This window comes from Mustela putorius, unplaced genomic scaffold (assembly GCF_011764305.1).
Source record: "Mustela putorius furo isolate JIRA1106 unplaced genomic scaffold, ASM1176430v1.1 tig00000242_pilon_pilon_pilon, whole genome shotgun sequence".
NCBI classification, from domain to species: Eukaryota; Metazoa; Chordata; class Mammalia; order Carnivora; family Mustelidae; genus Mustela; species Mustela putorius.
Genome location: NW_025421325.1, coordinates 14,332,088 through 14,357,885, shown reverse-complemented (window position 1 = coordinate 14,357,885; position 25,798 = coordinate 14,332,088). Strand labels below are relative to the sequence as shown.

General features: G+C 34.7%; 1 protein-coding gene across 3 annotated transcripts in view; it reads left to right on the top strand.

The window, feature by feature from the left end:
- Positions 1-25,798, top strand: part of SMARCA5 (SWI/SNF related, matrix associated, actin dependent regulator of chromatin, subfamily a, member 5) — a 40,774-nt gene that overhangs the window by 5,370 nt on the left and 9,606 nt on the right. For 2 of the 3 annotated variants that reach the window (XM_045078355.1, XM_045078354.1), the window contains 12 exons: positions 3,580-3,746; positions 8,315-8,415; positions 10,117-10,217; positions 10,919-11,098; positions 12,193-12,348; positions 12,443-12,574; positions 13,975-14,043; positions 17,633-17,742; positions 20,133-20,359; positions 21,986-22,107; positions 22,190-22,342; positions 23,794-23,926. In XM_045078355.1, coding sequence (XP_044934290.1) covers positions 3,580-3,746; positions 8,315-8,415; positions 10,117-10,217; positions 10,919-11,098; positions 12,193-12,348; positions 12,443-12,574; positions 13,975-14,043; positions 17,633-17,742; positions 20,133-20,359; positions 21,986-22,107; positions 22,190-22,342; positions 23,794-23,926 — 1,651 coding nt within the window. Of the gene's footprint in view, positions 1-3,579; positions 3,747-8,314; positions 8,416-9,955; positions 10,017-10,116; positions 10,218-10,918; positions 11,099-12,192; positions 12,349-12,442; positions 12,575-13,974; positions 14,044-17,632; positions 17,743-20,132; positions 20,360-21,985; positions 22,108-22,189; positions 22,343-23,793; positions 23,927-25,798 lie in introns of those variants that run through there. The other variant, XM_045078356.1, reaches the window with a different exon arrangement.

Sequence of the window (25,798 nt, the reverse complement as noted above, 5' to 3'; positions counted from 1 at the left end):
TCACTTAGCATTACACTTTCTAGGTCCCATCCATGTTGTAAATGGCAAGATTTCATTAAATGACATTATATAGGATTTCTGTTATATTTTATATATGTGTGTATCTGTAATTGTCCTATATCTTTTGTTTGCTCTCAGACTTACTTAAGAAAAAGATGTATTTTCCCAGCTCCACCTTCCCATAATTTCCTCATACCCTTCACAATTTATGTTCTGTTGTTAACACTGTATTAGTGGATCTAATTTCCAATTTATAGCTTAATTTTACTTTCATTCTTCATCTCACTTGTGTCTAATATTGTCGACCACTCCTCAGAATTTTCACTTACCTTGAGAGAGCTTTTTTTCCTTGATGATGGTACCTTATTTACTTGACTATTCTTTTGTTCTCCTTCATCATATCCTAAACATTTCTTCTCAGACAGTTCAATCCTTGTCATTGGCTTTGTTTTTCCTTTTTTTTTTTTTTAAGATTTTATTTATTTATTTTTTTAAAGATTTTATTTATTTATTTGACACAGAGAGAGAGATCACAAGTAGGCAGAGAGGGAGGCAGAGAGCCCAGATGTGGTGCTTGATCCCAGGACACTGAGATCTTGACCTGAGCTGAAGGCAGAGGCTTAACCCACTGAGCCACCCAGGCGCCCCTTTAAGATTTTATTTTTAAGTAACATGGGGCTCAGATTCAACCCCAAGATCAAGAGTCGCATGCTCCACTGGCTGAATCAGCCAGGTGACTCTGTCATTGGTTTTCTTTAAACTGAAGCCTTCTCAGTATTTATCTCTAGCCCAGATGCTTCCAGCCATTAAATTATTAACATTTGTTTGTTGGACATTTAAGTCCTTTTGGTATTTCTTAGGAATATCCAAAATTGAATTTATTTTCTCTACTTCACATATGTACTTAGTGTTATCTCAGTCAATGTTAATATATATCCAAGCTGTCCATGATAGCACTTCATAATATTAGTAGTCTTGCAAGTTCAACCTCATAAATACTTCCTTCCCTCCACTGCCCTATTCAATATTCTTTAATTGGATGGCTTATTTTGTTGGCTTCTATATTTGTTTCCTTTTTAATGATCTGGCCTCTTCCAAATCTCTTCATATATCTCTTCCAAGTTTTTCAGTTTCCTAGTTATGATCTTTTCACTTTTTTACCAGTCATGATCTTGATTTCTTTTAAGCAAGTTCCCTTATCATCTGCTAGTTTCAAACCATAGGTAAGTCTCAGTATCCACTCTTCATTCTTAAACCAAGGATGCTGAGTACTACTTGAGAAAACTAAATAATAGTGCTGATAGGTACCAGAATAAATTTATGGTTTTTATACTCTTTTATTCTTTCAGTATTTATTTTGCAACAATCCATTTAGCTATCTAAAAATGTTACTGCTCTGGATAAACCTGTTATTCCATTTCTACCACCCTTATTTTCAGGCTTCTTCCACAACTAATTATAGGCCTATCTTCAGTTTATTTCTTATTTCCGAATATGTATGGCCTATACCTGGTCTGTGTCATTTTCTCTTGTCTCAGAGAAGGAAGCTGGTTTTAAGCTGTTGATTTTAATCTTTCATTTGATTTTATGATTTATGTCCTTCAGGTTCATAATCTTATTCTGTTTCTACTTTTTAAGGATCTGTTAGTTTTCTCCTTTCTCTTTAAGATCTCAGATCATTTTTATTTTAATATTCTTATTCTAAACCAGGTATTTGCCTGTTTTTCCTTCAACCTTTGCCACAATTCTGCTGAAAGCTTATTCTTTAAATGTTCTGAATTCCTTGGTTCTTTGCAACTAGTTTATAATCCCACTACCACTTGGATGAACCATTGATGAGAATTTTGAAATCATTGACAGTTGTGTGGAACTGTGGTGAAATTATACATAATTCCTTAAGGCAGTAGTTCAAAACTTGATCATGTAGAAGGTCTTGGATATTTTGTTCTGATGGGTCATGAAGCGCAGTTTGAAAATCCTAGAACATCAAGAGCCATTAAAGGTTTTTGAAAATTAGAGACATGTGATAAGATCTATCAATGGGGGCCGGGGGGCACCCCTTCTCTGTTGAAACATCATGTCTTGGGATTTTCTTGGTCATCCCTATTAAAATTTTAGTGCCATTCTAGTTCCTTTTACCCTGCTTTATCTTCTGAGCATTTATTATCTTTGACACAATCTCAAATAATCGCTAAGGTTTATTTTTTTGATATTGGTCTATAATAGAAAAAATGTGCCTTTCTGGTAGGTACAAAAAAGTAGTTGTTGAATTACAACAGCTATTTAAGAAGATATTTATTGAAACTTTTGAAAGAAGTGCAGAATACTTAGTGACTTTTGATACTGCAGAATAGGTTTTGCCTTAAAATGTCTAGCTCTGACCTGTTTGAGTTAATTTCTAGAGCTTACTTATTTTGATTCCAAACATAATTATAATAATTGAATAGACTTTTTAAGCCCCAATATTTTATAGTTGTATGTTCTTGGCTTTTTTATTATATATGCATTAAGAAACGAAATACTGCAAAATACACGTAGGTAATCTTAGTACTTTAAAAAAGTTTGTAATTTTCAAAAACAAAAAACTGAAGCATGTCTTCAGGAAATTATTATGGAGAAGCATGCTGATTTCAAGGATCTTAAGTTTTTTTTTTTGATTCATATTCCATTCTTTTAGTGTGATAATAGGGAACATTTCAAAGTGGCAGATTAGACGTGAAAGGAAGGAATAATATTAACTGCATTGGGTTAATGAATATTTCATGAACTTAATAGATTTTTTAAAAAGATTTTATTATTAGAGAAAGCACGAGGGGAGGGAGAGTTAGAAGCAGACTCTGATGTGGGGCTCAGTCCCAGGACCCTGAGATCATGACCTGAGCCGAAGGCAGTTGCTTAACCAACTGAGCCACCCAGATGCCCCCCCGACCCTTTTTTTTTTAAAGTAATCCCAGTGCCTGATGTGGATCTTGAACTCCTCAGCTTTGAGATTGAGAGTCATGTGCTGTACCACTGAGCCATCCAGGTACCCCTTAATAAATGTTTTTTTAACTTGGTACCTTTTTAATATTTGGCACAGCTGAACTGATAAATGATCAGTGCAATTTCTCCATTTCTGAATAACTTCACTTGTATTGAACAATGTCTTAATTTATGATATTTTATGGCCCACTATATTAATGTATAATTGACATATGACAGTTTCAACTTTAAATCTGAATTTTGGCAGATTCATGCCGTCAGCCACCTTACAGTCATGATGTAGGACAGTTCTGTTATTCCCTAAAAAGTTTGCTCTTGTTTTTATCCCATTGACACTTCAGATCTGCTTTCTATCACTAGCTATAATTTTGTGTAAGTGGAATCATAGTATGTAGTTTTTCTCTGGCTTCTTTAACTTAGTATGATGCTGTGTTGTTGTTTTTGTATAATGCTATTGCAACTCAACTGTGTTGTTGCATGTCTCAGTAATTTGTTCCTTTTTATTGCTGAGTTCATTGTATAGAGGCATGTTGAAACTTTGATTTCTGATGTTATATTAATATTCTGATAAAACATGTCTTAAAACTTATTTTGCAGCAAACTGACCGAGCAAATAGATTTGAATATTTATTAAAGCAGACAGAGCTGTTTGCACATTTCATCCAGCCTGCTGCTCAGAAGACTCCAACCTCACCTTTGAAGATGAAACCAGGGCGCCCACGAATAAAAAAGGATGAAAAACAAAACTTGTTATCGGTTGGCGAGTGAGTAATAGTTTATATTTCATAGTTGAAATATTTATTTTTGATAAACTTCATTAGAGGCATAAAATCACTTCATTAAAAAAAATCGTTTTAGGGGCGCCTGGGTGGCTCAGTGGGTTAAAGCCTCTGCCTTCGGCTCAGGTCATGATGCTCAGATCCTGGATTGAGCCCCGCATCAGGCTCTCTGCTCAGCAGGGAACCTGCTTCCCTTCTCTTTCTGCCTGCTTCTCTGCCTACTTGTGACCTCTGTCTGTCAAATAAATAAATAAAATCTTTAAAAAAAAAATGGTTTTAGGGGTGTTACTTACTTGGCCCCAGTTGGCTTAACAGGATGTAGCCATACGTGTATAAATAAGAATAATGTGTAATGCTTTAGTTTATGGCATTATCCTGTTTATGAATTCAGGTGTTATCTATTCCTTGGAGAGGGAACAAATGTAGAGGTGAAGCAGCCTATTTAAAATCACACAGAAGTAATCAGAATAATCCAAGCTTGACTTTAGGTCTGATTTGGGGTATTCTGTAGGCATAAACCACATACAGGCATCAAGGGGATTGCTTTTATCTGAAGTCTGCTTGGGTATGGAATGTTGTAATGATTTATACCATGGCATTTTGTTTAAAATTTTTTTAAAAGATTTTGTTTCTTTGACACAGAGAGACACAGTGAGGGAAGGAACACAAGGAGGGGAGGGGGGAGAAGGAGAAGCAGGCTTCCAGCCGAGCAGGGAGTCCGAAGTGGGGTGTGATCCCAGGACCCTGGGATCATGACCTGAGCTGAAGGCAGCTGCTTAACAACTGAGGCACCCAGGCTTCCCTAAAATTTTTATTACTTAATTGTCCTTCTACAAATTGAAGTGTCAAGTTGTATGCTGCCCTTAGGTGGTTGTTTAAAACATGTAAAATAACTCTTTCATGTTCAGTTCATAAATAGTTTCTTGGAATTTTTGTGCTGATTGGGTAATTAAGATGTTTAGTTATAACTGAAAGATTTGATATTAATAGCTGTAATGTAATTTCAATTCCTTGGAATGACCATGTAATTCCCAAAGCGAAAAATGGAAAATAATCAGTAATTAAATCCACTAAATTATCTAAAAGAGGTTATTACAAACTGCTCTCAACAACGTTAAATTTACTGTACAGTTTATGGAAACACAGAAGCATGAGCTGTACCTTGAAGGGATTTTCATCAGAAAGCATGAGCATACCTTTATCGTTTTTTTTTTTTTAAGATTTTATTTACTTGTCAGAGCACAAATGGGGAGCGTCAGGCAGAGGGAGAAGCAGACTCCCTGCTGAGGATGGAGCCCCATGTGGACTCTATCACAGGACCCTGGGATCCTGACCGGAGCTGAAGGCAGACACTTAACTGACTGAGCTACTCAGGCGTCCCATAATACCTTAATCTTATATGGAGTATTCCACTCATATATTTTATGCCTTATCCATTGTGTATACCCAGAGTGCTTTTGTTTTAGTACTTAGAGAATTCCTAAAAGGGACATTTGCACTTCAGATGTATTTAAATAGTTCAGACTTGAGAAGTTTGGCACTATTTATTTGTATTTTTATTTTTTACTTAAAAATTTAAAAAACTTTTTTGAGAGAGAGTGGAAGCAGGGGAGGGAGAGAGAGAATCTCAGTCAGGTTCCATGCCCAGTAGGGAGCTGGATGCAAGGCTTTATCTCAAGACCCCGAGGTCATGGCCTGAACCAAAATTGAGTCAGCTGAGCCACCGGGCACCCCTTGCAGCTATTTAAATGGCATCTGGTCTCATGTTCTAGAAATGCCAAGTACTGTAGTGGATGTTTTTATGATACAGGTGGTTAATAGGATTCCATGAAGAGAAACAGCTTTAAGATTATGTAAGATAAAGGTATTCTATAGTAAATAATAAATTGTTCAGCTTGTTCTTACTGGTGTTAATTGGTTAACAGATTTTTTTCTCTATCCTTGAAGCCATCTGAAGAGGAAAGTTAGCTTATGCAGAGTAATTAGGGTGATGGTACTGTCCTTGAGTATAAGAACAATATGTTTTTCTGTTCCTTCTTTCAGTGAGTGAACCCTCAATTTGAAACAATAAGCTCACTCCAGCCTTTATCTTCAGTTTTATAACCATAAAATACCATCTTGATAATAGACTGTGAGATTTTATTTTTTAAAAAAGTAAAAGTTCTTTCCTAGTTTGGGGAAAATAAATTAGAATTGAGGGGTCATCTTTATACTAAGTTTCATATGGTTAGAATGTAGAGAAGTATGAGAAATAACATACTAAGACATTCTAATTTGAAGCATATAAAAGAAGCAAGAATATTCTTGCATTTTATTTACTGTCTTGGTCTGAGTTTTTGAGGAATGCTTTTTTTGAGAAGACTGATTATCCTCTTCCATCAAGCATGTAGTTTTGGTAGAAATCAAGCTATAAATTAAATGTAGTCTTTTCTAATTTAAATGAAAATATTTGTTGAAAGTAATGAAGAAACAAAATTGGAAGCTTCAGAATTAGAGAGTAAGTACTTTTTACTAACCTGAGGCCCATTAGAGATTAAGAAGTTTGGCAATATTAGAACTGTAGAAAATTAGCTTTTAAGGGGGAATGTCCCAACTCTCTTGGGATCAAGAATCTGAGCATTTCCAAAAAGCTTTGAGTAATTCTGATAAATCTCTAGCTTAAGTCATTGCTCGAAGATGACAGTCCTGCCATTCTGTAGGAAGAGCAGTTCAGAGGACATCTGAGGTAGGGGAGTTGGGCAGGATGTTTAAGCACCTGGATCTAGCCATGCCTGAAGCTATGAATTCCTAGACTTTCCAGTAACATGAACCAATACATTTCCTCTTACATAACTGTAGGCTGACTTGAGTGGATTTTCTGCCCCTTAAGAAAGTATCCTGCCTAAACTCCCTGAAGGAATAAATTCTGCCCTAGGAAGTCTGTGGTAACTACATCTGAGGATGCTTGTAAATGGATTTCTTGGGGCGCCTGGATGGCTCAGTTAAGCATCTACTTTCGGCTCAGGTCATGATCCCAGGGTCCTGGGATGGAGCCCTACATTGGGCTCTCTGCTTGTGGGAAGCCTGCTTTCTTCTCTTCCCCGCTCATGCTCTCTCTCTCAAATAAAATCTTAAAAACAAAACAAACAAACAAAAAAGAGTCATTGCTTGAGCACTAAGTATTTTGCATGTTTTGCATCTTTTGGTGAAAGTTGTAGTTTTTACTCATTTTAAAACACAGTATATTCTTAATAGAAGCATGGTTGACACTCAATGTTACATTAGTTTTAGGGGTACAACAGTGATTCCACAGCTCTATACATAATGCTATACGTTTATCATAGTGAAAGTTTTTTTTTTTTTTTTTTTAAATTTTTGAGTATAGTTGACGTGAAGTGTTACATTAGTTTTAGGTGTACAGCTTAGTGTGATTTTACAAGTTTATACATTCTGCTATGTTCATTCACAAGTGTAGCTACCATCTGTTCTATTACATTGCTATTACAACATTATTGATTGTATTCCTGTGTTCTGCTTTTTATTCCTGTGACTTACCCATTCCATAACTGGAAGGTTGTACCTCTCCCCATTTGCTCAGTGTCCCCCCTGCCCCCCCGGCCACCCGTCTTCCCCTGGGTAGCCATCAGCTTTCTGTGTTTATAGTTCTGATTTTGCTTTTTGTTAATTCCTTTTTTATTTTACATTTCATATATGAGTGAAGTCATATATTTGTCATTCTCATTCTGACTTATTTCACTTAGCATAATACCCTCTAGGTACATCCATGTTGTCTCCAGTGGCACATTCTCATCTTTCTTAAAGTTGTAGTTCTTAAGAGTTGCCTAGGTGGCGCAGTGGGTTGAGTGTCCTGTTCCTAGGTTTCATTCAGTTCAGGTGTGATCTCAGGGTTTTTAGATGGAACCCTGCATTGGATTCTGAGCTCAGTGTGGAGTCTGCTTTTTTTCTTCTCTCTCCCTTTGCCTCTACACTCTGCACTCACTCGCTCTCAAATAAAAAAAAGTTTCGGTTTTTAAAATGTGATTTCTGGAGCTATTTTCTGGCAGAAATACTTAAAAAGATAACTTTAAATTAGAGATTATGAGATTTTTTAACTGTAGTTCCTTGAAATGAGATTATTCCATTACTTCAGGTGTTACTCTGTTTTAACAATAGTATATATATCTTAGCCATGTAAAATGTTTCAGGTTTAAGTTTATTAATAATTTGTACTGTTCCACTTTTCTAGCCTTAATTTAAATGCCTTTAAAAATTACTGTGGATGGGGCGCCTGGGTGGCTCAGTGGTTTAAGCCTCTGCCTTCAGCTCGGGTCATGATCTTGGGATCCTGGGATCGAGTCCTATGTCGGGCTCTCTGCTCGGAGGGGAGCCTGCTTCCTTCTCTCTCTCTCTGCCTGCCTCTCTGCCTACTTGTGATCTCTCTCTCTGTCAAATAAATACATTAAAAAAAAAAATTACTGTGGAATCTTGGTCAGCCACTTAACTATTTTGTTGAAATAGTAACTATAGTTAAAGTTTAAAGTGCTAATCAATTGATTTCATTTTGAACTTGACAGCTACCGACATCGTAGAACAGAGCAAGAGGAAGATGAAGAACTATTAACAGAAAGCTCTAAAGCAACCAATGTTTGCACTCGATTTGAAGATTCTCCATCATGTATGTTGTATATATATTTATTTGATTTTTTAAAATTCCGCTTTTGAGACTTCCTTTGGTTAAAGTTTTATTTGTCCTGGCTGTAATTTATAAAGGGAATTTTTAGTAATCTTTTGAAATTTATTGATTGTGAACCAGATTTTTTTTTATGGAAATGGTAGTATATTTGTATGCTAGCGGTACTGTATTTCAAAGGGGCATAACATGCCTTGTGTTTTTATTGTTGCCTGAATGTATATGTAAAACTAGTAATAGTTTCTGCTTTATATTTGCCCCTGATTAAAAAAATGTAATGTTTAAAAAAAGCACTTCATGAAGACTTCTGTTAACTGATGTCAAGATTTTGTATTAGTTTGTTTTAAATTTTTTTCTGAAATATTTGTTATTAATGGTTTTCCAAAGGAAAACTTGGGTAACCAGGTTTTTGAATTTTATTTCTGTATAATCTTGATAGTCTGGCGGCACATTTGTCTTTACTGCAGCCTAGCATTTTTTTCCTGATCTTCCTCTTTCTTACTTGGTAATTGATTTGTGTGATCGAAGTGGTTGTGAACAACAGAAATTTAGAAAGGTCAATATAGGACATACAGTTTTGACTTGTTTAAATTAACTGTAACTTTAACTCTTTAACAAGTTGAACTTCAGGCAAGACAGTATCTTGGTTAGAAATTCAGCAACCTGTTTAAAGTATTTATCTTCAGATGTTTTTTAGTTACCAGTTTCCATTTCCTTCATGAAGTTAGAGACTAAAGCCAGGTATATGGTACAAGGGAGGAAGGAAGTTTGAATTGTTTGTATTACCTCTTTCTCACATTCCTACATTGTAACTAGTTTTCCCAGTATTGGTTACCTTTTCATTTTAAAGCAGTGTTTTTTGAAAGGTGATGGGGTACAGGCGTGCATGTTAAAAAAATCTGGTGATTGTGATGTATATACTTAGTAATTATTCTGAGGTGGGAAGTGTGTAGTAAACCCCAAAAGAGATACTGTTTCTCTTTACAGGACCTGTTGAACTTAGAAAAGTAAGTAAGTTCTAGTTCTTCCAAATTCTTAGTACCTTAGAGAAGGTATTGGAAAAATCAGTTTCCATATATCCTGTCTTATTTCCCCTTTGTTAGGAGGAAGACTAAATTCCCAGAGAATGTCTGTTTGGATTATCATGGAAGGTGGAAACACTTGGTTTAGAACCACTTGTGGGGTGCTGGGTGGCTCAGTTAGTTAAGCGTTTGCCTTTGATTCAGGTCATTCTCCCAGGGTCCTGGAATGAAGCCCCATGTTGGGCTCTCTGCTCAGTGGCGAGTCTACTCCCTCTCCCTCTGCCCTGCTCCTGCTCTCATTCTCTCGCTCAATAAATTACAGTCTTAAAAAGAAACTTGTGATAATATTAAAAAGATATAAAAGGTGAGTCTCTAGGACCAGTGTATGGGTAACATAGGAACTGAATGATTGGGGTGGGTAGTCTGATGCTTTATAATTGTGGGTTTCCCCTGCCCCTCCACTTGTTTATTGTCCCTATCTGTTCACTCCTTGCCTGCTCCAGATCACAGCAGTTGCCTCTAATGACTTGGAAATTGAAGACAGAAAAGTCAGAGTAAACCTGTGTAGGTCCAAGTTAAAACAATTATCAAACGAAGGGGGGACTGCCTTTCTGTATTTCTTATGTCTTTAAAATGTGCATTGTGTTTTTTCTTTTATTCTTAGATGTTAAATGGGGTAAACTGAGAGATTATCAGGTCCGAGGATTAAATTGGCTCATTTCTTTATATGAGAATGGCATCAATGGTATCCTTGCAGATGAAATGGTATGTTTGGTAGTTTTTTAGAAGGCCATATTTTGTAGTTTAAAGTATTTTGTACCATGAAATTTATAAAAGTTAAGATATGATTATAATCCAGAACTGTTAGCAAAATAATCCTCTGTCAAACCTGGTTTAGTTACAGAAGCAGAATCTGTACTTCAGTTGTGAGGAATTATTATTTATGAAAGTGTGATAAATTTAAAAGTAAATACATTTTGAGAAACATACTTTTGGTAGACTCTTAAAGTGCACTGTTTTGGCCATTTCCCTTCATTTTTATAAAAGGGGAGGTTAATTTATTCATTAGTGATTATAGTTCTGTCTCAAAATACTTATCTTTGTTTAGTATTGAGTAGATATGTAGTCAGTGTTCCAAATTTCGATATAGCTAAGTGCTAAAATACTTAGTTGCTTGAAAAAAGTACGGAGTCAAAAGAAATGGGTCTTCATTGTAGCTCTGCTGCATGACTTTGGGAAATTCAAACTTCTGAGCCTTATGGGTATGGTTAGTAGTACCTGTTCGTAGACATGGGAAGATTAAAAAGCATAACACAGCTAAACTTGAAACATCAAGTTTTTGTCATTTGTTAGCTATCATAAACCATATAGGTGTTTCTTTTAAATATTTATATGTATCAGGAGGAAACACAAATATGGGTGTCTATTTTGTTTTGATTTTCATTGCTTTGTGATTCTTTTTTTAGGGCCTGGGAAAGACTCTTCAAACAATTTCTCTTCTTGGGTACATGAAACATTATAGAAACATTCCTGGTCCTCATATGGTTTTGGTTCCTAAGTCTACATTACACAACTGGATGAGTGAATTCAAGAGATGGGTACCAACGCTTAGATCTGTTTGTTTGATAGGCGATAAAGAACAAAGAGTAAGCTTTTTGTGTTTTGTTACATTTTTGATATTAAAGAATTTGAATTTAGGTTTGGGGGGACAGCTGAGGAGGGATAAGAGTACAGTAATAAACTTTGTCTTCACAAATATTAGTAATTTACAAATGTAATACTGTCTTAGTGGTGAAGAATCCTGGGAGAAAGGAGTTGTAGACTGTAGCATGCCATATGAGTGTATAGTTTGTTTCTTTTACTTTGGAATTGGTTGTATAAACTCAAAGGCTATATTCTCATTCTAGAAACAGCATTTTTGTTCTTAAAAGAAGTTTTGAATATGTGAATTGGTTGGATAATTGAGGAGCTAGATTTTTTTAGATTGATGTTGCATAATGCTAATTAATAGCGTAATTTTTAAAGATGGACTGGGTCAGTTACAATATATTGGTGAGTTGGTATGGTATTTATTGAAATAAATTAAAATGATGGTCATGACATTTTTGGGAAGGAAATAATGAAAATAATAATACTATTGAAAATACAAAGCTCAGATTTTAAAATGTACTATATTGAAGAATAATGTATTTAATTTTTTTTATTTAGCTATCATTGCTTTTCTCCTTTTATAGATAACTTTGTGTATTTTAAGTTACTAAGTTGCTTTTTATGTTTTTGAGCCAAATTTAAACCACTTTTTGCTTTAGTTTCTTAAGTTGTAAAATAAGAGTAATAATAACAAAGTTTTATTAGATATGTAAACATGAAAGGAATGAAAATGCTTAACTGCAAACCATCTTTAAGTTTTCACTCTATGGCAGAAACCACCCTCTCTTTCTAAACCTGTTTCTAAGAATTTCAGCACCTGGTAGAAATGAAGAGAATACATTTAAGAGTTAGTTTACTTAACTGTACACTGATCAGTTTTGTCGGTTATTTTTTATTAAATGGCTTTGACACTTAGAAATGATTGATGAAATTAGTTTGAGTTGGTTCTAGAGGCTTACGTAGTATAGAAGAGTATCCCTTTTTAATATTTTCCATCCCCTTTTTTGTGTTAGATTAACTTGTCATCCGTACCTTTAATGTGTAGTTCGTTTCTGCATGATGTAATTTTTTTCTCTTGCTACCTACACAGGCTGCTTTTGTCAGAGATGTTTTATTACCAGGAGAATGGGATGTATGTGTAACATCTTATGAAATGCTTATAAAAGAGAAATCTGTTTTCAAAAAATTTAATTGGAGATACTTAGTTATAGATGAAGCTCACAGGATCAAAAATGAAAAATCGAAGGTAATTTGGTATTTGGAAGTAAAAATCATTTGTGCCTCCATTTAGAATTTGATCATTGTGTAGAATATTCTAATGATGAATTTGGTTCTTTTAGTTGTCAGAAATAGTGAGGGAATTCAAGACTACAAATCGACTATTATTAACTGGAACACCTCTTCAAAACAACTTGCATGAGCTCTGGTCACTACTTAATTTTTTGTTGCCAGATGTCTTTAATTCAGCAGATGTAAGTATGTCTTACTGTTTTCTGGTTGGAATTTTTAATGTTTTTGTTTAATGCTATACATTTTTGTAATAAAATTGGTCTTTCAGCATTGCTTGAGATAATTGTAATTTTAGCACCACTTGAGATAATTGTTAATTTTTTACTTTAAGTATCCTGGTGTAATGTGCCAAGTTTTTTATGTATCCTGAGAGTTTACTTTTTTGCCTTTTGATTTCAGTATCATTTTATGAATCAGTTGTTTTTTTGTCTCTGGAATGTCATAGATTCACATACCAAATAGGTAGTCACATTGCCCTGAATTTCAGCAGTTGTACGTGGATTGCTTGTGTCCTTAAGGTGTATTGCTCAAGTTATTTCCCAAATGACTTTGTTGTGAACTTCACATAGCCTGTGTTTCCCCAGGATGGTCTTCAAATTTGCTAAAGTCTGTCTAGCCATCTTTTTTTTATGGCCTACAAACATGGAATCTAATCTTTACCTTTAAATAGATTATTTGCCCTGATAAAAATGGTTGAGTAGATGTTCAAACTATTGGTTATACCTAAGCACGTAATATATATGTTAAAGTCTGTTATCAGTAATGACAATTTTTTGCTGAACCAGAGTTCGTTTTTGAACTATTTTTCCGTGGGTGGAGAGAGAGACGTAAGAGCCTGTGCATGTGTGTGGCTTTTGAAGAGCTCAGTTAAGTTCCAAAAGGTTTAATTTGGGGTTGTTGTGTTAAGGATCATTGTAAAAGAATAGTGAAATTTGCCTTCTTGGAAGACATTCAGTCAATCTCAGGAAAATACTTTAGTTCTGCTTTTGTGTATTTTAATGTTTTTGTTTTAGAGATTTTTTTTTTTTTTTTTTTACTGGATTATCACTCTGATTTGTTTAGTGATCTGTGAAAACTTTGTTGTAGTTAACATAATTCTAAGATTATGTTTACTAACAAAGCACAAATACAAACCAGATGTGCTGAGGAGGTAAGAATATGGAAGTTATCCTTGTTCAGATCCTACCAAATACTAATGAAATGCTGGTAATTTTAATAAGTTTAATTAAAATTGACACTGCTCTGAAAATTTCATGTTTGAGTAATCTGAGTAGTCTTCTAAAATAAGATTTTTCAAGAATATTAATTTTTAAATTCTGTAGAACAACTTTCCAACTGTTCATTATGAAACTTGTCATCTTGATGTTTTTAATCTAATTCTCAAGGTAGTTCTAATGAATTGTTAACAATGACACATGAAAAATACAGAATTGAACCAAATGATTTTTGAAGTTCACAGCTCAAATACTAATTCTAGAATTCATTGTTACATCTAACATAAATAGGGTTTTTATGTTTAATGCCTATAGTTAATATTTCTGATCTTTATTTGTTTTTTTTTTTTTGTTTTTTTTTTAACTAGGACTTTGATTCATGGTTTGATACAAACAATTGCCTTGGGGATCAAAAACTAGTTGAGAGGCTTCATATGGTAAGTGTTTTTGAATAAGCTTAAAGCAGGGACCCCTGGGTGGCTCAGTCAGTTTAGTGTCTGCCTTTGGCTTGGGTCATGATCCCAGAGTCTTGGGATCAAGTCCCACATCAGGCTCCTTGCTCAGCGGGGAGCCTGCTTCTCCCTCTGCTTGACGCTCCCCCTGTTTGTGCTGTCTCTCTGACAAATAAAATCTTTAAAAAAAGATTAAAGCATACTTCTAATAGGAAAAATGATAGAGGGTTAAATTAGTGAATTATTTTTCTGTTGAAAAAAAAAACATTTGACTAGAATTAGATCTATTTGAATCCTGTTACTTAATTATTAATCTTATACTGGAAGCTGAGGGGTTGTGGAGTGTGCTTTTAGTATTAGAACCTAGGATGAAGTCCTAACTTAGTGAGTGGAAAAAGTAATCTAAATCTAAGAGATTTGGTTCTCAAAGGCTAAAGGGGTCCATCTTTTGTTTTTTAAATCCTGCAGCTGTGTATAAGCAACTGATAGTAGTGCATTGTGAGCAGAGTTGTTAAGTTCTTGCTGTGATACATAGCTTTTTTTTTACTTCTTAATGAAGATTCACAAGTGAAAGTTGGTTGGTAGATAATTCCCAAACAGAATCCAGAATATGATAGTCTGACTAGCAGAATAAATCCAGATCTTGTAAGCATGGCATATAAGGCTTTTCATGACCTAATGCAAAGGTTCTTAACTTTTGACATTTCGGTTTAGGTAATTTTGAAGGGCACAGGGAAGGTGGTTTTCCTGTTTAGCAGCATTCTTGACACCTCTACCCACTACATGCCAGTAATATGTCCCGTTTGTGACGACCAGATATGTTGCTTAGCATTGCAGTTGTCCGCTGGGGTGTCAGTCTCTTCCCTAAACCCCACGATTTAACTTTTCTGACATTCTCAAACTTCTGTTTCACTTTTTATATCAATATAATTTATTAGAATTTCTGACCCTATTAATTTTCTGTAAACATTGAACTAATTTCAGTCTCTTTGTGCTGATCCTTTCTGCCACATCTGGTATCCCCTTTCCTACTTTTCACTGATACCTAGTCCAACACTAGGTATAGGTATAGGTAATGTCACCTTTTCCACTGAATATACTGGGTGAATCCAGCTTAGAAGCTTCTTTGTATCCCATTTTTAATTATCAAGACAGTCTAACATAGGACTTTGCACTGGGTGTTGAAATGTTTAATTTACAGATTTTTTCCTGCTGTATTGCAAATACAAAGGCAGGAAACCGGTCTTAGACATTTGTATCTCTAGCACAATGCCTGGTTCATAGTGGGTCTTTGAACAGGGGAAAAGTTAAGCCTGAATGTTTAAATACTGGTTTCTGTATAAATTAATTATAACCCACTTTAAAATTCTCATGTACTGAAATTTTATTATTTTAAATTTTTGAAGCTGATAATCTCTTAGACATCTTTGTTTCAAATTAGGTGGCATTTAGGCACGTAAGCATTCAGTTTAGAGTATGGAGTGTCTATGTAGACTTTGCTTTATTAAATAGGTACATGTATGTAAAGCAAACTAAAACAATCCACATAAGAGAATCAGCCACTTCTGGCATCGCCCTTTATTTTGTTCAGAGTAGTATGAAAGTGATTATCAAATCGGGGAGAAGAGGTCTGGTAGTTACCTTTCTGTATCTGTCTGGAAATTCCCACCTTAGCTCCCTGTGGTCTTCTGATGAAAAGGGTATTCAGAATTAGCATCGTATACTTAGGAATGAGATCATTTTCACTTAATGTATCAGTTTTCTGTTACTGCAAAGTACTCCCCTCTCCCACCAAAAACCCTTAATAGTATCTATTTTTAGAATTTACGGATTGGCTGGGTGGTTCATTTGCTGGTTTTACCTGGATTTATCCAGTTACATTTACCTGGACAATTCTAGAAGAGGGCCCAGTAGACCTGAAGGTCTTTGGTAACATATCTGGCAGTGGATGCTGGCTGTTAGCTAAGATTATCCATACTAGCTTCCTTACGTGATGACATTAGAGAAGTGTTGCTGATTGTTTTTCTCACCAGTTTTTAATTTCTTTGTGATCATATTTTTATAAGCTAGTGTAAATAAAACATAGGAAGATACAAATAGAGAATCTTTCGTTTTGTAGATACTCTAAAATTTAATGAGAACGAACTACATACTACATGGGTAGGTTTTGCAAACATGTTGAATAAAAGAAATGAGATAAAATGGGTGTGTATTGTATAATTCTATGTATGTAAAGTTAAAAATAATAGGCAGAACTAATCTATGATGTTAAAATTTAAGGGCGGATGGTGGCTGGGAAGGTTCCAAGATGGGTTTCTGCAGTATTCTGTTTTTATCTAGGTGATAAGTTGATTACGTGGGCATGTTTACTTGATTGAAATTTATTGAACTGTATAGTCATGATTTGTTCTACTTCCATAAGAAAAGGGTAGTAAAATTTTTATTGTTTTTATTTTCATTAAGTTTTCTTTTTCTTTTATTAATTTCAATATAGTTACCATACAGTGTTGTATCAGTGATTGAACAGTTCCATATACCACCCTGTGCTCATCACAAGTGCACCTCTTAATCCCCATCACCCATTTCATTCATCCCCCTTCCCACCAAAAGAGTAGTAAATTTAAAAACTAACCATAAAAACATTTTAATGTGGACCTAGCTTTAAGTACTGTTGGACAATCTACATGAAAGCACAGTAGTACCCCCGCCCCCAGGTCCCTGGCCCCTTCTCTGCAGGTGAAACATTCCAAGATCGCCAGTGGGTACCAGAAACCACAGATAATACTGAACTCTGTATACACTTTTTTCTTATACATACATATCTATGGTAGTTAATTTATAAATTAGGCAGGGTAAGAGATTAACAGCAATAATTATAAAATAGAATGATTGTAAAGTTTCATAACATAAGTTATATAAATATGGTCTCCGCATACCTCATTATACTGTACTCCCCCCTTATGATTATGTGAGATGATAAAATGCCTACACAATGAGATGAAGCGAAGTCAGTAACGTAGGTATTATTATGTAATGTTAGTTTGCTATTGACCTTATAATATGTTAGGAGGAGGATCATCTGCTTCTAGACTCTGGTTGATGCAGGTCACTGAATCCATAGATAAGGAAGGGTGATAGCTAGTTGTAAATGGAAAGACAGTGAATGTCGAAAGCATCAAAACTTACTGTTTTTAGGGGCGCCTGGGCTCAGTCAGTTAAGTGGCTGCCTTCAGCTCAGGTCCTGATCCTAGAGTCCTGGTGTTGAACTCCCAATCAGGCTCCCCACTCAGTGGGGAATCTGCTGCTGTTTCTGACCACCCTCCACTTTTTCAAATAAATAAAATCTTAAAAAAAAAAAACTTTTAGTATTTTATAACAGTATAGCAAGTGTATATTCATTACATGTATTGAATAAGCAATGATCTTGTATTACCCTTCAGGAATTCTGTAAGAATAAGTTATATTTGGAAGGGTGAAATTCTAAAAACAGATAAATTTCAATGTATTTATTAAACAGTTTGAGATCCTGAAATAATATAGATAAGATCATTTCTGTTTCTTTTTGATAATTCAGGTTTTGCGTCCATTTCTCCTTCGTCGAATTAAAGCTGATGTTGAAAAGAGTTTGCCTCCGAAGAAGGAAGTTAAAATCTATGTGGGTCTCAGCAAAATGCAAAGGGAATGGTATGTGTTCTTGGACGTTTTAAAATCACTATTGATTCCTAATCAACTTTCACTTATATTTTCTTTAATTGTGTCTGCAAGGAATTGCCATTTGCTTTGCTGAACTCAACCTTAAGAGTTTTCTGGGGCGCCTGGGTGGCTCAGTGGGTTAAGCCTCTGCCTTCAGCTCAGGTCACTATCTCAGGGTCCTCGAATCAAGCCCCGAGTCGGGCTCTCTGCTCAGCGGGGAGCCTGCTTCCCCTTCTCTCTGCCTGCCTCTCTGCCTACTTGTGATCTGTCAAATAAATAAATAAAAAAGCTTTAAAAAAATAGTTTTCTGATCATGTAATTTAGGACTTTCTAATCCAGTTTATCATACAGAGTCATAAAACTTACAGCTTATAATCAGGATGGGAAGTGTATGAATCCAAGGTTTAAAGTTGGCATTTAATTAAACAGGGATATATATATATATAAACCTCTCTACTTGGGTTTTTTGAAAAGGAACTGGTGGCACAGATGCAGGCATACAGTTAACTTGGTGGTTCATAAATACTGGATTGTGGATTAGGACTAATCTGATGAAGTTGGAGATGGTAGAGACACGAGAAAATTGAGGTGCTTTCTTTTAGCCCATAAAGCTATTGCATATATTTAATTTTAAAGACTCCATTCTGAGTGAATGTTTTATTTTAGACAGGATTTCCTTTGTGAATTTATGGTGGTAATACAAGATAGCTATTTTTAAATACCTCTTTAGGGCATAATAAAAATGTGGAAAACATTTTAAGTTTCTTCTTTTTTTTTCTTAAGGTTTTATGGGTATATGAAATCCAAAAGGCTAGAAACCACTAACTTAGTATTAAATTTTTTTTATAGATAGAAAGATCATCATGAATCAACAATGTAAAATGTCTGTAGAAAATGATATTGTTACCTTAGCATATATTAACATTAAGTGTAGTGTTCGAAAAAGAGAATAAATAGTCATACTTACTCTTCACTGGTTATACTGCATTTCAGTGTATTTAATTCCATACTTGATAAATATATGCAAGGGACTGGAATTGTTGGTGAAAAGGCAGAAAGGTTAGAATGTAAAGAAATGGGCACATTATCTAGGAAAGAGATGACCTCTGTAGATGGTGGTCCATCCTAAGTGTCCTTAAAACTTTTGGAAGGCTTTTATAGGGTAGCAGTTGTATGGCTCTAAGTTAACAGAGCTGTGTCGTGAGTCAGTGTTAAGGGAAGAGAAATCTCTTCTAGGTTAACATTGGTGAACTTTTGTCAGAATTGTATGGAAAGATCTGCCTTGAATAATACTTTATGCCTTATTACTGGAGTTATGTATATATTGCTTAGCTTATTGAAGTTATTTTGTTCAGAGGATTCAAGGTCTTGAAACTTTGGTATTTAGATAGATTACACTTTCCTGTAGGATGTTTACATTCTTGATAAGGCATTTAAGGCTTTTCACAAGCCGTCTTTAGCCTGTGGCTATAGTTTTACTACATATAATTATTTTATGTATATGTGTGTATATATATATATATTTGTATATGTACATATATATGTGTACATATATTTATGTGTACATATATATGTACATATATTTATATATGTGCATATATTTTTTATATATATACACACACACGTGTGCCTATATGTGTGTGTGTGCACATGTCTGTATAGACACACATGTATACATAGTTTTACTGCCCTCTTATCTCCCCCTACCCCCATGTACTATTTATATTTAAATTACATTGATTGCATTTTATTTTCATCATCATGCCTTATCCTATCAGGATTCTTCCTTCTTAGATCTTCCTGTTCTCACCCAAATGCTGTACTAGCTACATTGAATACTAACACTCTTCCATTGAAAAAGACTACAAATTAAAATTATGTTTAAAACTTAACGTTTTGGGGTGCCTGGCTGGCTCAGTCAGTAGAGCATGTGGGTCTTGATCTTGAGGTTGTAAGTTCAAGTCCTTTGTTGGGTGTAGGGATTACTTAAAAATAACAAAATAAAAAATAAAATTAAATTTTAAGTTTTGTTTAATTATGTTAATTATGTTAAGTTTTGCTTAATTATGTTAAGCAAAAATTATGTTAATGTAAAAATGTTACATTATATTGCTTTGTTTTAATTCATCCCAAGGAGACCCACCGTTTTGGACCTTGAGGCCCAAAGTATAATTGTGAACATTAGAACAGTAGGGGCAATAAAGAAAAACAAGGAAAGAGAAAGATGTTACAATACATGGTAAACTCCTAACCACATCTTAGAAGTTGATGGGTTCTTTACAGATATTTTTGGGTTGAGGTAGGGGAGAAAATTAAGGATGGAAAGTAACGGATTTGTCAGGGCACAATGAACCCTTTTAAAATATTTTTCTTCTCAATAGGTATACTCGGATATTAATGAAGGATATAGATATACTAAACTCTGCAGGGAAGATGGACAAAATGAGGTTATTGAACATCCTGATGCAGTTGAGGAAATGCTGTAATCATCCATATCTCTTTGATGGAGCTGAACCTGGTCCACCTTATACAACAGATATGCATCTAGTTACCAACAGTGGCAAAATGGTGGTGTTAGACAAGCTGCTCCCGAAATTAAAAGAACAAGGTAATTATGTTACTGGTAACAAATTGAGAAGTGATGAAAACTTGTAAAATTCTGATGTAAAATAAGGGACCACTACAATTTGAAATTACTAATCATGGCACTTTTATAAAGTTGAAGTGTGGGACATTTAAAAACTTCTATCCGTTATCTGAGCTTCATTTCTCCCCCCAATTTTAGGCTTATAAATCTTAGTGATCAGTAGTTAGGGCTGATACATTCCTGGATTTTGGGGGAGAGTTCTCATTTTATATATGCTTTCTCAGAATAAGTCAGCTTTTTGTTATAAAGTGCCAAGAATGCTCTTTCCACACATACACAGTTCCCAGATGCTTTGGTAGACAGTGTTGTGTTCATAGTATTGTTTTTAGTTATTTATGTGGACTTATTTAAATGACAAATTTCTTAAATTTAAGCAATAAAATTAAGCAATACTTTAATTATTAAATATGTACATGAACCCAAAGCAGTTTTGTTTATAACATGCTGGTTTCTTATGTGAAAATGAGTATATAGTATGTGTAGAGACGTGTTTAAAATACATGAATGTAGAATGTATTTAGTGTGATCCAGCTTCAATAATTAAAGACTCATGGCAAAACTTGTTGACATCTATACGTACCTGCTTTCCTTCTCCCAGATTAATTTGAAGCAAATCCCAGACATCAAAGCTTTTCATACACAAATTATTAATTCTGTAATGTGAAATAATACAGTCAGATTTCACATTTTTCCATTTGTGTTTCTCTTGTGTGTTTTGGTAAGAATGACTTGTACCTTTAGGATATTGATGATCAGCCTTCTAACAGAAGGTTTTTACACCATTTTGTGGAAATACATTTTCTAAAATGCTTTTCTTGAAAGCTAAGTAGTAAAGGGAATAGCAAGAACTTGGTAGAAATACTCAGATATTAACGAAAGCTATATTAAACTCTGCAAGGAAAATGGGGACTGTTGAGCTTAATTAGGCATATTGGTTACAAGAAGGTAAGACATAGCAGATTACCAGCCTCAGCTTCCAAGAAGAGATAATTTCATAATTTTTATTTTTTTATAATGACTCCTTGGTCTTCATACATTCTACTGTGAAGACATTGTGTAGCTGGCTGAAAAAATGGAAGGCAGTTGAATAACTTGGATCATGGCATCAGTGAAAGATAACCATGTAGATAGATGTGAGGCCACATCTGTGTTGTTATATTTCAGTCTGGAATTGGGTCTTCAGAACCAGAATGAGATGGGTTTTAGGTAGGTGTTAGGGGATGTTCAGGGCCATGCACATGGGAGAATTGTGCTGGGGGTGGAGGAAGGTTATTTTTAAATGCATTTGGAATAAAAAGACTGATTCTCTCAGCCTTGGGACAGACCGAGACCAGAACAAATACTTTTTCCGTTTATCTTAGTGTGTTGTACAGATACTACCCTTTTTTGTTTGTGCCATGATGAGAAAAATGGGGAGAATAACTGACTAGGATAAATAAATAATGTGTAGTTTTTTTCTTACAGCCAACTAGGTAACTTGGAATTAAGGGATAACTGGTTATTCTTAGTTTTGATTAGCCTTAAATTTTTAAATACTTTTTTTTACTTTTGAAGCTTCTGAAAATGAGCTGTTCTATTTGTTAACAGGTTCACGAGTCCTAATCTTCAGTCAAATGACAAGGGTATTGGATATTTTGGAAGATTATTGCATGTGGAGAAATTATGAATACTGTAGATTGGATGGGCAGACACCCCACGATGAGAGACAAGTAAGTAAAATCCAGGGAGGGAAGGTAAAAAAATTACCAGATAAAATAATTTCCTGACATTTGTTTTATTTTATATCTGTAGGAGTCCATCAATGCATACAATGAACCAAACAGCACAAAGTTTGTTTTCATGTTAAGTACACGTGCTGGTGGTCTTGGCATTAATCTTGCTACTGCTGATGTAGTAATTTTGTATGATTCAGATTGGAATCCCCAAGTAGATCTCCAGGCTATGGTAAGAGATAACAGTAAATACATTCTTAATATTTTCTTAGAGCTTGATATTTTCATTAGAGCAATCTAGTGGTCTGCAAATATCAGTGACTTAACCCAGTAGAATTTTTTCTCCGAATGTAATAATTCAGAGAAGGTATTTTGTAGGTGATCTCTCATTCAAATCAGGATATCTGAATCTCACAGCTTTGCCATATCTTAGGACCTTGGAGTATAGCTGTATCCTGTGTATTCTGATGGCATAAGGGGGATAGAGTTGAGGATTATCTAGGAAATTTTTAATGGGTCAGATCTGAAAGTGTCCCCACAGTCACCGGTCAGCACTCAAATCACATAGCATAACTGGGTGCAAGGTAATTGGTAAATTACAGCATAGTTGTACCTTAGGAAAGGGAGATAGGTTGGTGAGCTACCAACCTGCCTATCATGTTGGATGCTTAAAATGTATGCCCTTGTGTGGGAGTTCTTTGGCTAGAAGAGGAAGATCATTCTGAGGTTGAAAAAATGTATGATCTGCAGATTAATATGAAAACTTACAGATTCTTAAGTTTGATACTATTAATGACTTGATCCATGGTATTGGTGATTATAACTCTGGTGTTGGTTGTTTCTATCCTATATTGAAAGTGTGGTTGAGGAAAATTGATCAGTTAGAAATGGGGATGTTTTGTAAGAATATGTTTTGTGAACTTAACAGAAATTAAACAGAAATGGAATTCAGATTAATTTGACTACTTGTATGTAGTTATGTGGGTGACATTTAAAGACTAGGATTTTTATATATGTGGAGTTATTTTATTTTTGTCAGTTTTTTCCCTGATAGCAGTGAAAATTTATATATGATTTAGATAGAAAAACATTTTGAATTTAAACCTAAGTAAAACAGATTTAGGAAAAAAAAGTTTATCATCCAACTTAATCATAATTTTGTCTGTCTTATTTGGAGATGTGAAATTCAGGTAAGATTTTACTTACCTGAAGGAGAATGGCGGGCAGGGGAGAAGCAGCAGGCAGAGGGACTCCACATGTGGAATCTGACTCAAGGTTTGGTCTCAGGACCCTGAGATCATGACCTGAGTGGAAATCAAGAGTTAAGATGCTCAATGGACCCACTCAGGTGCCCCTGGAGACGTGGAATTTTGTATTAGTATTACCTAATAAAAGTAACAGGATAGTTTCTCACAGATTCAGCCATCTGTTGTGTTTCATACCTCCTGAAAGTTTTATTTGTGAGATAATCAATTAATTTGATTGACATGGAGAAACTTTGAAAATCTAAGAAATACTAATCTAATAACATTTATTTTTTTAACAAATTCATTTTTAGAATAGTTTTGTTATATTAAAAACTTTTACACTTGAGAGTATTTTAATTTTGCTTTTTAGTATACACAGTCAAATGCTATTTATGTAATTTTTAACTGTATCAAAATGACATGGTTATTTGCCTAGGATCGAGCACATAGAATTGGACAAACCAAGACTGTTAGAGTGTTCCGCTTTATAACTGATAACACTGTGGAAGAAAGAATAGTGGAACGTGCTGAGATGAAACTCAGATTGGATTCAATAGTCATTCAGCAAGGTAAGCCTTAGAACTTTAAGAAATTTACCAGGTTGGATAAACAAATGTTTTTTTCTTAGATTTATTAGATTCTTATTATTGAGGATCTGTGGAATCAAGCTGGCCAGCCTGAACAATATTTATATTCCTGAAAATAGTAAGCTTTAGTTTAACAAGAGGATAGGTATGGGCTCACGAAGGTTGAAGTTTGCATATTTGCTTTGCCAATTAGCAGTTCTTTTATACTATCTAAGCCTGTTCCCTCATCTGTTAAATGGGGATAAAGAGAATTAAAGTTTATTTTTAAGGATTAAAGGGGAAAATACATGTAAAATACCCAGCATTCATTGTGGTAGATATTAAATAGAACTGTGGTGAGTATAATTTACCTGTTAAAAAGCACTCTGTTAATTAATTATGCTGGGGTAAAATGAAGAAGTAAAAATGAAACTCAGAGAATCTGATGTTGGTTTTTTTTCTAGTCTGCAGCTGTTTACTGAACAGCTACCAGATGCCAGGCATTGTTCTTAGTGCTGAGAATACAGTGGTGAAAGAAAGCAACAAATATTCTTACTCTCATGGAGTTATAATTTAGCGAGGGTGAATCAAAATAAACATTTATGTAAATAGGACTAGAGGGTGAGGGTAGGAATCCTCAGTAACCTCAGGCTCATACTGGTTTCTTTCATTCTCAAATTTGCATTATGAGCATGTACTTTTTATCTGTTATATAGAGATAGAGAGATAACACTGTTAATATTGTTCACTGATGATTCCATATTGTATGACTTCATTTTGTTAATCGGCTTTTAATTTCCAAGTAAAGGAGTGTTAAATTTCTCTCATATTCTATTAATGCCAACGGTAGTGTTAGCCACATCTCTGAATATGTGAAAACAGTTAATGAAGGCTTATTAGTTTTTATTATCAAGTGCTTGCTTCATGCCAAGCAATGTGCTACATACTTTGCATCCATTATTTCCTTTAGCCAGCTTAAGGTTGGCATGGGAAGAAGAGGCAGGTCACTTGTTTACCATTCATATAGGTAGGAAGTGACTCATCTAATACCAAAAGCTATATTAACTATTAGAGTGAAGTATTTACTTATGAAAATCTCTGGAGCCTGCCAAAACAGTAAGGTTTCTCATGGTAATGTAATGGCTAGTTCTTTTCCCCCTCACATTCTTCATTCATGTTTTTAGAAAAACATCTGCTTTGTAGTATTTTTAATTATTCTCATATGTGAAACACTTTTTAAAAAAAGAAGGAAAATTAATTTATAACCAACTTAGAAAAGCTGTTTGAGTTTTTTTACTTAGTTTTTTGGTTTTGGAGGGTCAAATTTTAGAGCCAAGTTTTGTGCTAGTAGCTTTGTATTAGTCAAATAGCAAGGTGTATACCTTATGTATTAGTGTCTTTGGAGTGTAAGGGATGTAATTAAAAATAATGAGAAATCATAGAACTGCTTTATGTCTGAATAGCTTCCCCTCTGTCCAATGGGGAAGTGGTTTCAGTAAGACTGAGAACATTTTGATAGCAGTGAGATGGCTTTCAAACCAAAGAAACATGTTCTAAAGATAAATCCTAACTTTGAAAGTCACAGGTGTTAGTGGATTCTGTTAGGGATCCAAAGCCATGATACAAAAGCATTGAAGATCCAAGAGAACAACTTGGGTCTGTATCCACTCATTTGTTACAAGTTGGTTGGAAGAGAAAAATTGAAGCTTTATGTAAGTGTATGTGAATGGCCCTTTAGGGTAGAAATAATTCTTTATGTTATGGTATTTTGGTTTGTCTTGATTCCTGTATTTTTGAAAACACAAATTACAGGGTTGGCCAAATTCCTAGCAGTTGAAGATCATGATCTTAGTTTTCTTAGGTTGAATGTCTTTG